We start from the raw sequence: 16,542 nt of genomic DNA on the forward strand, positions 1-16,542 counted from the left end.
AGAACAGGCTCTAAGTTAACTTACTTCTAGAGCAACACAAAACACTCAATACGTGGCGCTACAAGGGGCCTTATTTAGGAGAAAGTGGCTATTAAAAAAAGAAAATTCCTTTAGCTAAACCACAAATCCCTATTTGGATAGTAGGTTTTTTGTTTTGGGGAGGAGGGGAAGAAGCAGGCACAAATCTGTAGCAGAGCTTCCATTTTTGTTCATTACACTGAAAGTACTTTAAAATACTTTTTTTTTTCTTGTCAGTCTGCTAATAGAGAGGCATTACATGGTTTGCCAATCTAGAGCAGTTTTAAACTGGGAAGAAATGCTTTCTGTACATTCCAAAAGCAAAGCTTCCGTATTCAAAAAGCAATTTATTCTCAGTCACATTTATCTGGATGCCAATATTTATAGTACCTAAAGTTGTCATTTGTGCTTTTGTGAGTGCCTTTGGGTCAGACCCAACTGACTTCAAAGAGAGTTGCAGGTTCTCAGTGCTGCTCAAGATCAGGCCCACAATGCATTAGTCAATTGCCTGCGAAAGACACCTTCCACTATTTAAGCTCCAAGGCATTTAATGTATTGTGAATCAAATCCAGTCAGAACAAGTGTTGAAGAAAAGGCTGCCTCATTCCTGTGTAAACACAGCATGTGGTGCAAAATTTATTGGATTTTTAAAATTTTCCTTTTTAAAAGCTGAAAGTATTAATACAGGTACACAAGTACTGATTTTAACTTAACTGTCTCCCCGTGAGTTTGATCATCTTTGCTGAGGGACTGATGTGATGTAGTGGCCTCAAACATTTTAGCAGTTCAATTTTGATCTAAACAGATCTCTGAAAATATTATATGGGGTGCCAGAATTAGCATTGCTCCTGTATTCCATCCTTCCTTCCCAGTTCTGTTTTTCTCCACTGCATCTAATTTGTGTTTTTCTTTCATTTCCATGTATCTTTTTTGTTCCACTGATCTTTAACTGTAAGGATCACTGAGGAGCTCAGTGGTCAAAAGCAGAAGCGTATATCCAACAAAATGGAATCAAACTACTGGGTGATTCCAATCAGTTTAGTTTCACAATACTATTACACTTGTAAAACACTCTTGCTCAAGTGCTGAGTTTCCTTCTGGGGGTCTACTGCTAACATTCATTGTTACATACATCTGCCATTCATGAGAAACTGGTGGGTTTTTAACTGATTGAAGCATGATGCCAAGAATGTGTTGTAGAGCCCTTTACGGGGAGAAGTTCAGGAATACATTGGGCAGTGTCTATCTGGTTACTGCACCTCGATCTTTTCCAGTTGAGAGGCACTTGAAGATAACCATCCGCAGGTCCAGTCCCTCCTGCAGCCAGATTTTGTCCATAATCTTTATCATTTGTAAAGCCAACATATCTTGTCGCAGATCTTCTCCGACCTTAAATAAAAACATGCAGAGAAAGCATACTTTGAACAATGAACTAGACAGATTATATCCCCAGTAAGACAAACCATACTTTTTTCTTAAATTGTGAATGACTTGTTTCCTTGGGTGTAGAGAAAGCATAAATGATGGGCCACAATGAAGCTTGTATAAACTGAAAATTGGCATTTTATATATACACACAATATACTCAGACATCTCAATTAGCCCTTGAGATATACTCTTTGAAAGATGAACATAGTATTTTTCTTTTTAAATGTTACACTTTCACTCCAAGAAGGGGAGGAGAGGTAAGCTGGTGTAGTGGTTAGAGTACTAGACTCGGCCTTGGGAAACCGATTCAATTCCTAGCTCCACTATGGACAGGGTGTGACCTTGGGAAAATCACTTAGTGTGTATCTGCCTCATTTCCCCATCTGTAAAATGGGCTAATAGTACTGCCCTACCTCACAGGGGTGTTGTGAAGATAAAAACATTAAAGATTGTGGAGCTCTAAGATATGACCACAATGGGAGCCATGTAAGTATAAAGAAGTTTTCAACCTTCTACAAATGTGAACCACTCTTGTGGTGTTAGCTATTTTCATTCATCCAATTAAGTAAGTCAGTTTCTAAATATAGAGAGGAGACTCAAGATGCAGCTAATAGCCTGTAGATACATGGCAAAGCTAGCTAGTTTTGCTGGCATTAGCTATCATAACCCCATCTCTTTCCTCCAGTAGAACGGGGGGGGAAAAAAACAAACTTACTTTAAACATAACATTAATTTCTTCTCCCAGAGGATCTGCATTCACCAATGTGACTTTTAATGGTACTGCATTAGAATTGAAGAAGGAACATGCCTGCAAGTACATGATAGTTTAATCCTTAGAAGGATAATGACTCGTAACATTTTTGGCTTTCAAATCAAATAGAATGTTAATAGTTCGCAGAGAGATAATTTAAAATTGCTAGCATACCAGACAAAGTTACTAATACTTGGAATGTTTGCACACCCTATAACACACGTTCTGAGACCGATGAAGTGGCAATATATCACAAAGTACCATCTTTAGAGTGTGTGGTCTCATACTCCCATTCTGGAGAGCATCACACAACCAGTAACTAAATGTTGCTGCTTTTGTGAGACCCAAGGTTTTTAAATTGTGGTGTTGATATTTAATAGACTTACATCTGATATGCATATTTAAAAAGGTTAAAAAATGTTTCATTGCCCCATGATTCCCCACACTATACACCTAACATCTTGGAATGGAGTTTAATCTTCCAATCACTATCTCTTGAATGCCCAGTTCTGACATGCCTGCTAGTTAACAGTAGTGACTACATTCCTCCTTTTGGTCATTCTGTCTATTCCCTAACAATGTCTTATATGCCTGTATATAATCAATTGACATGTGTATTTTAATATACAAGTATCACTAATATATTCCATAACTTGAAAGATATTTAAAAAAAAATCTTCAATAGGTTGTCTTCCTGGTTGGAATCATTAGTTTCTCAAATCTGCATACCATCTCCCATTTCTCCTAAAATACGGTGGCAGGGCTGCAGAGAGCTTTTTGGGGGTCTGGGGCAAAATATGAAACTGAGGCCTCCCACCCTTCCAAAAAAAGTTACCACTGAGCAGAGGTTGGGTGTTGGAGTGCTTGTATCACACTAGTCTGGCAGCAGTGGTTCCTGTCCCATGGGGCTGGTCCCAGCTCCCCGCTCTGGGTGTTGCAACCTGGTACGCGGGGTCACAATGCCACTCAGCTTTTGGCCCAGCTGCCTATCACTCACAACAGAGAGGCCACCAGGCCAAATATCAGTGAGTGGTGCTGTGACTGTGTGCACCAGGTTGCAATGCCACTTGTGCTACCCTTTTTGCCCCTCCCTCTTGGTGGCCTTGTATGATGGACAGGACAATTACCCTGACTTTGGTGGGATAAACATGCCCCAAAGAAAACAAGTCCATGCCTCTCCGTATGTGCTGTCACAACAGCTTAGACAGTCCGGACACTTTAGACACAAATCCCTAGATCTGAACATCTCTGGGCTAGAGGCAAAGCATTGGGTTTACTGGCTTTAGACAGAAAGTCAGTTCAGACAACCAACAAATGGTGTAAGTCCATGCATGTACTCAGGCTCTTTCACCAAGATGATTATGGACAATATATCTGCTTCCTTTGGGCAGGAACCCCTTGATTTATATTTATGAAATGTTTGTACATATGCCAGTATGCAAGATAGAATGTCAGTCTGTTCTTTATTCTAACTGAAGAAGCTATTCAAAGTTGGATTTACTGCTGTCTCTGAACTGTAAATTTGAGATCTGAAGAGAATACAAGTTTGGAGCTGTCCCATATCTAGTTTCTTACTTTCTATTGATTACATAGTATAGTTCCTTCAATTCACCTTCTCAAACCAGGTCCCTCATGGGGATTAGGACCAATGTTCAGTACATGCGAGTTTGTTTTGGTATCAATTTATTCAGAAGTTTCACAACTTGTCATTTTTCTGCCCCACACCCATTAGAATCATATTACTGTAGCTGTCTCCTGGAAAATTCTAGTTTCTATTGGTTTCTGATTTAAGTGTCAGCAGTGTTGAGGCTTCTACAATTTGAGATGCAGTTCCTCTTTTCAGAGCATGGAATTCAGAACTCCAATATTTTCTTGTTCCAGACAGTCTTCTGCTTGCATTTATAACTTCAGCCTCATAAGGGAATGGGATTATAATCTTATTTTACAACCTTAGCATATGTATTGTGTAATGCATAAGTGTTGTATTATTAAGCATACAAGACAGTGTATGCAACTTATGCTTCAGAGGCTCTGAAGACTGTCAGAGCTTGCATATGTTTTTGCAACTTCGTGTTCACTAATCTTCCCAGTTGCATAAAAACTCTTATTTTAAAATAGAATCTTTGCCTCCTAGCATGGAGGATCTGAGGAACACATCCAATCACTCCCCTGGTTAGCTCCATCCCACAATATATACTTCAAAATATTTTAGTCTTGTACACTTCCTTCTCCTTTGACCATTGCTGGAGGCTGTCTAACTTTTCCATTCACATGCTTTGAAACTTCCTCTGTTCTCAGTGTTTTTATGACTCATGTATGACCAGGTCCTTGCTGCTATGTAAGGAGAGCTCCACTAGGTTCTGATGAAGTAGCAAGTTAAATCAAACCTTGGTCTGGTGGTGTACCAAATATTTCCATAATCATTGGATCTTCTCATCTAATTTAATTTTGTCTGGTTTTAAAGGCTCTATTAAAAAGATCCCCCCACCAGTGTAACACTTTTCATATACTTGAAATATTCCTTTCTGCATGTTGATTTTCATGAATTACAAGCATGTAATTCTGATTTTAAAAAAAAAATATTTCTATACTGTACCTTGACATTTAATTCTTTTGCCACAAGGCTGGGATTGAGAGGCAAACGGCATTTGTTCTTCATGAAAAAGGACTGTACACGTTCCATACCACTTTGCAGGACAACCTGAGAGTAAAAAAAATAATAAAAAAGCAGAACAGACATTAATCCATTAAAATAGCTACAGGGAAATTTTTGACAAGCAAAATAATTACGCAGAACAGCAGAGCCAATGCCTTAATTCCTGAAGAGTGCCATGGGATTTTAAGTTACCACAGTCATAACATCTATTTTAACTTCTCATCCAAAAAATAACAAAAAAACCCCATAACCCCACCAGTACAGCCCTAATGCCATGCCAGTGAAATTTTTCAGTACTGAATCTATAAAATTATAAATTTACATTAGCAGCCTATCGACAGGGCCCCATATATTATGAGAGAATGGGGCCAAGTTCTGTAGCAACATCAATTTCATTGCCAATTCCTTTCCTCCCATCATAACCACTCCTCCCACACAGCTACAGCTAGCAGTTGAAGATTAGTCATTGACAAAAGTGTGTGTGTTTTTTTTAAAACATGCACAATTCTGTTGACGAAACATTTAACATCTGTTGATTAAATATATCTTACTATACTTTTATACAGTGATGTATTTAATGTAGAGGCTGAATACATTTACTTGGAAATTCAAGTCAGTTGTATCCCTTTCTAACACATAATATTAAAAAGTTAAGCATACGCACCTGCCTAGCAGATCCACTTGTTTGTTTTACTTTTTCTGCTACCACTCCCAAAAGCTGTACCAGTCTGGTCTGTTTCTCCAGCTCTTCCCTCAGCCCTTGCCCACAGACTGAGAGGAAGGCACCAAGAATATGCTCATACCTTACCCCAAATTTTGCATCATGTAGGGTATCCTTCAGAAGCCTGAAATAGCAGGTATTTAAGTTAGTAGTTTTCCCTACAAAGCAATATTTCCCCTCTAAAGCATTCAATAGTAAGCCTTTTTTAAAAAGTCTGTTAACAAGGGATATTACACAACACTGCACACACATACATTACTTGCTGTAAATCAGTAACACTGAGAACTGTGTGTGTTTGGTTCTTATGGATTCATTTGGTTTTATTACAAGGAACACTATCTTTTGCACATTACGCTGAGTTGATCTAACGTCTATTGATCTGTCACACATTAATGAAATTTTAGCATTTAGACAGCAAATTACTTTGTTCTGAAAACACCAATCTGACTGTAATTAAATAATGAAAGAAAGACATTCTTACCAATATACACAGTGTGCTATCTGAATATTTCCTAATGCTCGAGCCAAAATGAATCTGACTAAAGAGTTGTCCAGGTATGTTTCATACTTCAATGCCTAAAATGTAAGAAAATCAGTCAATTTTTAAATTAGATTATACACTGACTTTGGTTGTTTTGGGGGGTTACCTATAGCATTTGAAGTTCAGTGGTGGCCAGAGGATCCTTAGGGGTTCAGAGCAGAGTATAACTACTAGCTTTGGCTATTAATTCCAGATCATCTGTGAAAGTTTAGGTGATTAATAATACCACTACAGCTTCAGGTGTCTTTTATATTCGTTTTTCAAAGAGTGACCAATAGACTATATTTTACAAAAAATTACCAAGGATGTAAGTAATAACATTTCTCCCACCTCTATCCTTACTCAGGAGAATACAAATGGTCAGATATTTATTTTGGCTCAGACTGACTTATGTCATTGGCCTATTGCCTTTTAAGGTCACTCCCTTGCTTTTTGCTCAATAAATCGGCTTATACAATTTATATGGGATAAAAAACAGCCTTGTTTGTCACCCAAGACCCTTAAAACGTTCTGGGCAACTGGAAGTATGGGGTTGCCAGATTTGCATTTATATTATCTAGCATTTCAAATGTGTCCTATTGTAAAGGTGGTTCCCTCTCCAGTGCCTCTGTATACATACCAGCTTGGTTTGAGACCAAAAAACTACCATGCTTAGCTATGCCATTTGGTTCCCTCTCTTCTATACTTTAAGAAGCCACCCACATCCTTAAGGGAAAATCCAATGTTTGCATCTACATGGGGCATCCTGCAATGCGTTAAGATGATTACAGCGTCTGATCTTACTAATTCTCTTCATATACCACTATGGGATAACCAGTGCCTCAGGATCAAGGCCAACTCCACACTTAATCCTTTTTTTACCCAAATTGTCTAACAAAAATTAAAGTTACAAGGTGATAAATCACCACATAATCAAGGGAGACCAAACAGCTACCACTGTGTCTCAGTTCCTTCTTTCAGCAGCCATGCTTAAGGATTCATGCAAAGATAGGGAGAGAATTGGTCTATTTCAACTCTCTCACCTCTAGAATACATTAAGAAATAAGGAAACAAAGTTAACTTTGGAGGAACTGCTTAAAGTGGCTTAATGCTTTGCAGTACCCTCTCAATCTCAGTCTGAAAGAAAAATGGGAAAAAAAAAAAAAACTTAGCCTTAGTACCACAACAGAAATCCAGGAGGGTAACTGGCTTAATCTGAAAGATACTTTAAGTTCTTTATCCTTACAATTCTTCCAGAACAAAAAATACAAAAACGGGCATTACTGGACTCCAGAACTTCTATTTAAGTCTCAATTGGTAACACATGGCAAATGTTGGAGATGCAAAGAGCCACATGTCAACATTTCACATTATCCTCTACACCTGTCAAAAATGCACGTGTTCTGGATCACCATATTCAGTGTGCTCTCAAAAACATGAAGTGTCACCATCCTTCTTTGCCCAAGCTTGTGTAGTATAGGGGTGCTGGATGATTTGTTATTACCAGATGGCATGAAGAAATGGATTGCTGTAACTACTGTAGTGGGCAAAAGTTATTATGAGAAGATGGAAATCTTCAATTCCTCCTTCAGAGACTCAGACTGGGTTAGTGAGAGCACTGTACTACTGCACTGGAAAAAAAAATACTGTCCAACAGAAGTGCTTGGAAAAAAAACCAGGATGTCTGGTCACACATGAAAATTATTGTTTACTTTTGCAGTTTAGTATATACACCTCTAACCCGATATAACGCGACCCAATATAACACTGGTTCGCATATAGTGCGGTAACCCCAGGGCTCTAGCAGCGGGGCTCGGGTGGCGCTTTAAAGGGCCCGGGGCTCCAGCTGCTGTGGGGAGCCCTGGGCCCTATATATCGCTGCTGGAGCCCTGCCGCCGTTACCCCGATATAATGGGGTTTCACCTATAATGTGGTAGGGATTTTTTGCTCCCAAGGACCATGTTGTATCAGGGTAGAGGTGTATTAGTCCCTGATACTCACAGGTTGTTTGCTCACTTATTTATCTATTTAGTCATTTTAATAATTGATGCTTTGCATTACCTTTATGAGATCATGCCCTCCCCCACACTCCTCCACACCAGGTTTTGCAAATAATGAATGTCGAATTGTTATATGCTATTTCCATCTTATGCATTTATATATGTTTTGTTTCATTGTGTGAATATTTTTATTGTTTTTATATAAAGGTAAAGTTTAAAAAGTGACCATTTATTTAGTACACAGAAGTCTCATATGAATCCAGAAGGTGCTAGTATAATTCTATTTTTTGTTCTACCTAATCCAGCATGTAAACTAAGTAATTTACTTAATATCACTCATAGCACCTCTGTACCTAGCCACCTAATGGCAACACTAAATTAAAAAGGACCCAGATGTGCGTTTTCACACCCAAATTATACCCCAAAAAAATGATTTTTTGTTCATCAAGAGTTCTAATGTTGGAAAATGTACAAAAAGGGTCACCAATAAATCTCACCTGCACAAACTGGGGGAGGAAGTCTGTTAACTCATCATCACTTATTGCCTCAATCCAATTCACAGCTGTGGTTCGCACTTCCTGATCTGCAAACCTGCAAGAGTATCACAAGTCCACACTCACTATTTGTTTTAACTTCAGCAGAGATACACGAGTAACCTTTATCGTTGTAGTGCTTGCATGCCCCCAACAGTATCAGGCCCCCCACACAGAAGGCCCAGTATAAACATACAGGTGCAGGGATACCTACCCTCTAACAATTTGTCTTAGCTTGCTTAGATAGCAAACCTATTCTCACAGTAAAAGGATAGATTTTGAGGTGAGTCACTTAAGTCTCCTCTTGTAACGTCACAGTAGGATGTCGATTTGGCTGAGTTTATCAGAGAAATTAAATCAGCTTTTGAAATGTAGACAAGGGGCTTTTTTGGTATAAAAATTTAGGCCATATTTTACAAGTGAAGAAAATTCAGATAATCCTCCTATCAGTGATAGTTTAGAAGTCATCTTTTGTTGGCAATCAAACCTTTTCTGTGCACTTTTTAGCTAGAAACCCATTAAGTAGCTAACTAACTATGCAAGCCAAAGAGAAACAATTTAAGTTAATGGAGGCCGTAACTTGTTAACAAAATTACAGACTGTGCAGTGGACATTAACTTGTGTTAATTCAACAGCTGATGTCCAATTCTACAGTGAATTACAAATGAGCATGCTAACTATCTGCACAATACAACAACACTGGGGAAAAATAAACACCCAATATAATTTATGGAGTTCACTTACTTTGAACCCAGTAGTTCCATAGCAGTCAAAGGAGGTAGGGGAGGCCACTGCTGAAGCAGTGAGTATATTTCAGGAAGACTTGCCCAGTCCCAGTGTGGGGCACTAGCTAATATTTTTGGAAGGCTTTGTGTGTGTCCATGGCAATAATGTCGCTTCTCCCACAAAAATTCTTTATCTTCCTTTGATAGCCTGCAGACAGTCCAAACAGCAGTTTAGTGTATAAGAATGACTATCGTTACTCTGAAGAATACCAAAGCACTTGCCAAAGTTCATACGTAAGTCACTTGATCTACCTCCAAGTTTGAATACAACCTAAAAGTTTAAAGTGGGCAGTGAGGAAGATACCGCTGAAATGGTAGATTGCTTTGAGCAGCAATTAGAACTTGATCGTTTTAAGTTTCATCTGAAATGGAGCAGTGCCGAACGCCATACTGCAGTGTTAGTTCAGCACAGGTGACACAGGAAGACTGCCACGTACAATATCCTAATTTCTCCTAGTGATCTCTCAAGCGTATATAGCAGCTTCAGGAAACCTACTTATCAACTGTTCTGTGAAAAGTTAACTTACTACATAGATTCCCCCAAAAATGGGTTCTTGTGTTTCCAGTTCAACTGAAACTCTTCATAATGAGAGCTGCACACAAGCCTCATTTATATGAAAGAAAGGGGGCATATGTGGCTGTAGATGGTGTGTCAGCCTTTAGTAAGGGGGACAAGTTTTAGGTGATAACAGGCAACACTGTGTCCCATCTCCTTCCCAGCTAGGGAAAAAAGGGGTCAGGATATAGTCACATAGGAGGCTCCGCTCACAACAGCATTTCAGCCTTATTAATGGAGAATGTTGTGCTGTTTATGAAGTTAAGAAGGTTAAGCGTATTTTAAATACAGAATCCTGGCCAGTAATCCTGTTGTAAGAGAGGAACTGATGTTAACAGATATGGCATTTATAAAATTATCAGGTGCCCCCCTTAGAACTCTAGTCTGTCATTTTCTCCTTCCTTCTCCAGTTCTCTCGTAGCCTTGCCACATTTTAAATATCCACTGTCCTCATCTCCCAAAAGCCAGAAATTCATTCACAGCACCTGCCAGATCATTAATTTGCCACCACTGTCCTACAGTCTGAAGAGCTCCAAGCAAGCACATTTTGTAGAAAGGCGTCAAAGAGAAAAAAAGTCTAGTATAATAAAGGAGATGCCAGGGTACAAGCTGTGGAAAAAACAAGTAGGTGTTGTAATTTCAAGACCACGGTTTTCTGGGGTACATACAGAACACTTAAGCCAGTCACAGGACTTCAAAAACACTAAACTAATATTTCAGACTAGTACAGAGGAAATTTAACTAAAGTTACGTACTTAATTCCCTCTTCACAAAGTTCCTTACATGTAGAAAGATAAATTATTGCTACAATATATTAACATACCCAAGGGTGCCATCTTTGGCAAGAATAGCAAGAAGACGCTCCTTTACATTTTTTTCCAATGTTTCTATTGAATGATGTACCAAACCGTTTGCAGCTTGAGGAATTTTGTATACAGTATCAAAAGCCAGGGAGGGAAAGTCAACCTGAAAAATTAAAACAGAAGCCAGTCTTTAAAAGCTTTCAGAAAGCTGAAACGGCTCCCTTAGCGCTGAACTACTGCATCAGCGATCATTGACCACTGCTTTTACTAGGGCTGTCAAGTAATTAAAAAAAATTAATCACAATTAATCGCACTGTTAAACAATAACACCACCATTTAAATTGATAATTTCTACATTTTCAAATATATTGATTTCAATTACAACACAAAGTGTACAGTGCTCACTTTATTTTTTATTACAGCAAATATTTGCTGTAAAAAATCAATATTTTTCAATTCACCTCACACAAGCACTATAATGCAATCTCTTTATCATGAAAGTTGAACTTACAAATGTAGAATTATGTACAAAAAACCTGCACTCAAAAATAAAACAATGTAAAACTTTAGAGCCTGCAAGTCCACTCAGTCCTACTTCTTATTCAGCCAATCACTCAGGGTAGGTCCATATACTTACCGCGCGGGTCGACGCGGTGAGTTCGACTTCTCGGAGTTTGAACTATCGCGTCAATCAAGACGCGATAGTTCGAACTCCCCACGCGCTCTGGTCGACTCCGGAACTCCACCACCGCGAACGGCGGTGGCAGAGTCGACCTTGGAGCCGCGGAGTTTGACCCCGCCACGTCTGGATGGGTAAGTCAGTCGAACTAAGGTAGTTCGACTTCAGCTACGCTATTTGCGTAGCTGAAGTCGTGTACCTTAGTTCGACCCCCCACCCCCTCCCGTAGTGTAGACCAGACCTTAGAGAAAACAAGTTTGTTTACATATGCAGGAGATTATGCTGTCGGCTTCTTGTTTACAATGTCACCTGAAAGTGAGAGCAGACATTCACATGGCACTGTTGTAGCCGGCGTTGCAAGATATTTACATAGCAGATTTCTAAAGATTCGTATGTCCCTTCATCTTCAACCACCATTCCAGAGGACATGTATCCATACTGATGACATGTTCTGCGCGATAACAATCCAAAGCAGTTCAGACCAACGAATGATCACTTTCATCATCTGAGTCAGATGCCACCAGCAGGTTGATTTTTCTTTTTTGATGGTTCAGGTTCTGTAGTTTCCGCATCAGAGTATTGCTCTTTTAAGACTTCTGAAAGCATGCTCCGCACCCTATTTCAGATTTTGGAAGGCACTTCAGATTCTTAGGCTGAGCGCTGTAGTTATCTTTAGAAATCTCACAATAGTACCTTCTTTGCATTGTGTCAAATCCGCAGTGAAAGTGTTCATTTTAAGAACAACATGCTGGGTCATCATCCGAGATTACTATAATATGAAATACATGGCAGAATGCAGGTAAAACAGAGCAGGAGACATACTATATTCTCTCCCAAGGAGTTCAGTCAAAATTTAATTAACACATTTTTTTAACCAGGGTCATCAGCATGGAAGCATGTCCCCTGGAACGGTAGCCGAAGCATGAAGGGGCACACAAATGTTTAGCATATCTGGCAGTAAATACCTTGCAATGCCAGCTACAAAAGTGTAATGTGAATGCCTGTTCTCACTTTCAGGTGACATTGTAAACAAGAAGCTGGCAGCATGATCTCCTGTGAATGTAAACATACCTGTTTCTCTTGCATCCGAAGAAGTGGGTATTCACCCACGAAAGCTCATGCTGCAAAACGTCTGTTAGTATATAAGGTGCCACAGGATTCTTTGCTGCTTCTACAGAACCAGACTAACATGGCTACTCCTCTGATACTATTTCTCTTTGTGATTGGCTGAATAAGAAGTAGGACCAAGTGGACTTGTAGGTTCTAAAGTTTTACACTGTTCTGTTTTGAGTGCAGCTATGTAACAAACATACATCTACATTTGTAAGTTTCCCTTTCACCATAAGGATATTTAATTATGGTACTTGTATGAGGTGAACTGAAAAATACTATTTCTTTTATCATTTTTACAGTGCAAATATTTGCAATAAAAATATAAAGTGAACACTGTACACTTTATTTGTGTTGTAGTTTAAATCAATATATTGAAAATGTAGAAAAACAGGCAAAAATAGTTAATAAATTTAAATTGGTATTCTATTGTTTAACAGTGCGATTCAAACTGCAATTAATCACAATTAAAAAATATTAATTGCAATTAAAAAAATTAAGTTAATCGCATGAGTTAACTGCGATTGACAGCCCTAGTTTTTACACTGGTATTTTGGTTTGGTATCACCTACCATAGCCTGCACAATGAAAAGGTTCCTGTGCCCCCCCAAAGTGATATCAATCTATTTCTGCCAACAGACAAAATTCTTGATCACTTATGGCATTCAAACAGTATGTATTCAAGTCAAAACAAAAAAACACTAAACTAAATCAGAAAAATTACCTGCAAAACTATTTTTTCCATGAGATTTCCTCTTTTATGGACCGTTCCTGATGTGGGAGTCACATGTGATGAAGTCCAAAGGTGTAAGAGCTTAGTCCCACAAGTTAACAAACTAAGAACACAAAGGAAAAAGCATAGTATTTTAGTAACTATACCCTGTGTCTACTCCTCAAAAATTTTGTTAGAAACAGTAAGAAATCTGGGAAGCACAAACACCCATTAGAAGAAGATGGTAGCTCACAAATGATAAAAATATTAATATGCTATATCTTCATAATTTAAATGGACTATCAGTAGGTTCCCTATAATGGCAAAAATTTGTCACAGAATATAGATGTTCTCAAACGATAACCTTCCTTGAAAGAATGTTTTTATTCCAAAAAGAGGTTCTATATTAAGCTTCTGGACTCAGAGGGAACACTGGATGCATGCCATTTGTTGGCAACTGTGATTTTGAGCAGCCAAACAAAGAATAATTTCATTCTCCTATATATGTTCTTCTGACTATCTTCCATATTTATTTTTCAAGTCCTCAAAATGCTTGAACCTGTGAGCAGCTCTAAGCCAGAAGGATAAAGTTCAATATTGAAATGGTGGACTTGGCTAAGGGAAAAAAGTTTAGCCTCTCAGATAAATAAAATGGAGCACGGTTGCCCATGTGGAGCGAATAAAGCTTGCAGACAAAGTAAATATTCTACAGGCAACAATCCTGCACCAACAAGGGGATAGGACTTGGGGATCTTTTTTTCATCTATAGCTTCTATGATTCAATCAACCCACATATTGGTTTAGCGGCAGATGCAACATTTTGCTAATAACTTCACATTACTACGAACCAATTATATTAATTAGTATGAGTCGCTGCAGTTATATATTTACAGAATTCTAACAGTGTGCTGGGCATTGAACAGAACAGATAATTCCTGCCTCAAGTAGTCAAAAAAATTCTAGTCAATACAGTTTAATTTCATGAGAAAGATGTAAAGGGATGATCAAGCCTTCAGTGTGTTGGGGAGAAGGGGCTGGGAAGGAAGGGGGGGGGGGGGAGAGAAGAGGCAGTGATACCTTGGTCTTTATTAATATGACGTTCATAATGAAAAAACCCAACCACCAGCTAATTGTGCCACTGAAGAACAAACGAACACAGAATTACACAGTATTCTTTCAAGCACTTGTTAGTTCCCTTATGTGGTAGCAAGAATGGAAGAGCTGTATCCTTTCCAAACCCACACTTCATCACAAGTGCTTCCAATCTGGCTTTAGATTCTCACAGCACAGTAATGACCTTTGAATCTTCAATGTTCTAGTGAGTAGCAATTTTTAGATCCCCTCGTTATTGATGTTATTTGAAAATGCAGCTGGAGTATTTGGCTTGTATCCCTCAACTACCTTGGCCTGCATTCAATTGTAGTAGTCCACTGTCAGTCTCTGCTAGCATTTCTACATCTACTGTATGCATGTTATTCATCCGACTTTGGCCCAACATTCTTTTGGATCCTTAGGTCAGAGGGGTAGCAGTGTTAGTCTGGATCTGTAAAAGCAGCAAAGTCTTGTGGCGCCTTATAGACTAAGACGTTTTGGAGCATGAGCTTTCGTGGGTGAATACCCACTTTGTCAGATGCATGCAGTGGAAGTTTCCAGGGGCAGGTATATATAAGCAAGCAAGAAGCAGGCTAGAGATAAGAAGGTTAGTTCAATCAGGGAGGATGAGGCCCTCTTCTAGAAGGCTCATGCTCTCTTCAGAGAGCTTGCTGCTCTGTGGTGTCTGCTTTACTTGCTTGGTGTGTTTGCCCTCTATGCTGTGGTTGCACTGTTTAACTGGTGTCACATGGTTGGACCAATGCTTGTGTGCGCACACCCTGTGAGCACGCTAGGAGCAAGCTGCTCTGACCAAATCTGACGAAAGCTCATGCTCCAAAACGTCTTAGTCTATAAGGCACCACAAGACTCTTTGCTGCTTTTGGATCCTTGTGCTTCAGGGAGCTGAAATAGTTCTCACACGTTACATACGATATATCCATCTCTCTGCTCTTCAAACTGTTGATAGGATTCTCTCCAAGTAGCCCAACAATACGATAATTAAATTGACAACTTGACATTCAGCTGAAGGTAAGCACTATCCTATTTGGTAAAAAACACTTAGATGCAGGATCATAGGACCAGCTCCTCAACTGTATAAGGGCAGTTATGCGTCCCTGACAATAGGGGGTCCTCAGGTAGCACACGACCACTGTAATGCATCACTCCTTCATGAATGGTGCAGCGGGTATGGTCAAAGCACTCCTGTGCTGCAGAAATCCCAGCTGCTGGAATGGTCTCAGAGCAGGTCTGCACTGCGATAAAAAAAACCATCTGACACTAAGTGTTATAGCCCAGGGCAGCTGGTTTGGTCACTGGGGCTGAAAAATAGCAATGTAGCCCAAGTCTAAATGTCTATGCTGCAATTTTATAGCCCAAACCCTGCAAACCTGAGGCAGCTAACCCAGATTAGCCATGAGTGTTTTATTGCAGTGTAGACCTACACCAGTCAGCAACCATAAGGGTAAATTGCAGAAGCCTTCAAGCTGTGCCTGGGGACTAGCCTGGGGCAGATCAGCTCAAGATCAGAGGAGCACAAAGGTGACTTAAGGTTACCTTTGCATCCCCAGCCTGAGCTTTGCTCCTCAGCTTTCTTGAGCAAAGTTTGGATCTGGGCCAGTGGTCTTCAATGATAGAGAGCTTTCTAACATTTACCACTTTATCTTTACATTCCTTTAATTGAAAAAAATTACACTTTGTAAAAGTTATTTTAGTCATTAAGTCTGGTAAACAATGTCTGATCCATCTTCTGATTCTTCTACCATGAGGCCTCTGAATATTCCCACTTACGAGTGTCTAGAATCTCCTAGCCTATATTGGCCACTTACCTCTCCCTCATGGAGGATTCCAAGTGGAATGGCTCCAACTGCCTTTTAGATCCTGCTGAACAGCTGAAGGTTTAAAACTCGGTGTTCAAAAATGTTTCCCTTAGTTTTAATTGTCTCCTGCCCCTTTATACCCAGGGACGGCTCCAGGCACCAGTGCACCAAATGCATGCCTGGGGCCACAAGCCACGGGGGGCGGCCTGCTGGTCGCCATGAGGGCGGCAGTCAGGCTGCCTTCAACGGCGTTTCTGAAGGAGGTCTGCCAGTCCCGCGGCAATTCGGTGGCGGGTACGCCGAAGGCACGGGACTGGCGGACCTCCCACAGGCATGCCGCCGAATCCGCGTTACCAGCGGA

At 39.7% G+C, this 16,542-nt stretch overlaps 1 protein-coding gene across 2 annotated transcripts in view; it reads right to left on the reverse strand.

The window, feature by feature from the left end:
• Positions 1-16,542, reverse strand: part of PIK3C2A (phosphatidylinositol-4-phosphate 3-kinase catalytic subunit type 2 alpha) — a 91,719-nt gene that overhangs the window by 17,271 nt on the left and 57,906 nt on the right. For both annotated transcript variants that reach the window (XM_039533640.1, XM_039533642.1), the window contains exons 14-22: positions 13,285-13,396; positions 10,792-10,934; positions 9,372-9,560; positions 8,592-8,685; positions 6,056-6,150; positions 5,518-5,698; positions 4,794-4,898; positions 2,162-2,254; positions 1,278-1,407 (exon numbers count right to left, since the gene is read on the reverse strand). In XM_039533640.1, the coding sequence (XP_039389574.1) occupies positions 1,278-1,407; positions 2,162-2,254; positions 4,794-4,898; positions 5,518-5,698; positions 6,056-6,150; positions 8,592-8,685; positions 9,372-9,560; positions 10,792-10,934; positions 13,285-13,396 (1,142 nt within the window). The remainder of the gene's footprint in view (positions 1-1,277; positions 1,408-2,161; positions 2,255-4,793; positions 4,899-5,517; positions 5,699-6,055; positions 6,151-8,591; positions 8,686-9,371; positions 9,561-10,791; positions 10,935-13,284; positions 13,397-16,542) is intronic.

The sequence above is a fragment of the Mauremys reevesii genome, linkage group 4 (genome assembly GCF_016161935.1).
Source record: "Mauremys reevesii isolate NIE-2019 linkage group 4, ASM1616193v1, whole genome shotgun sequence".
In the NCBI taxonomy this organism is placed as follows: Eukaryota; Metazoa; Chordata; order Testudines; family Geoemydidae; genus Mauremys; species Mauremys reevesii.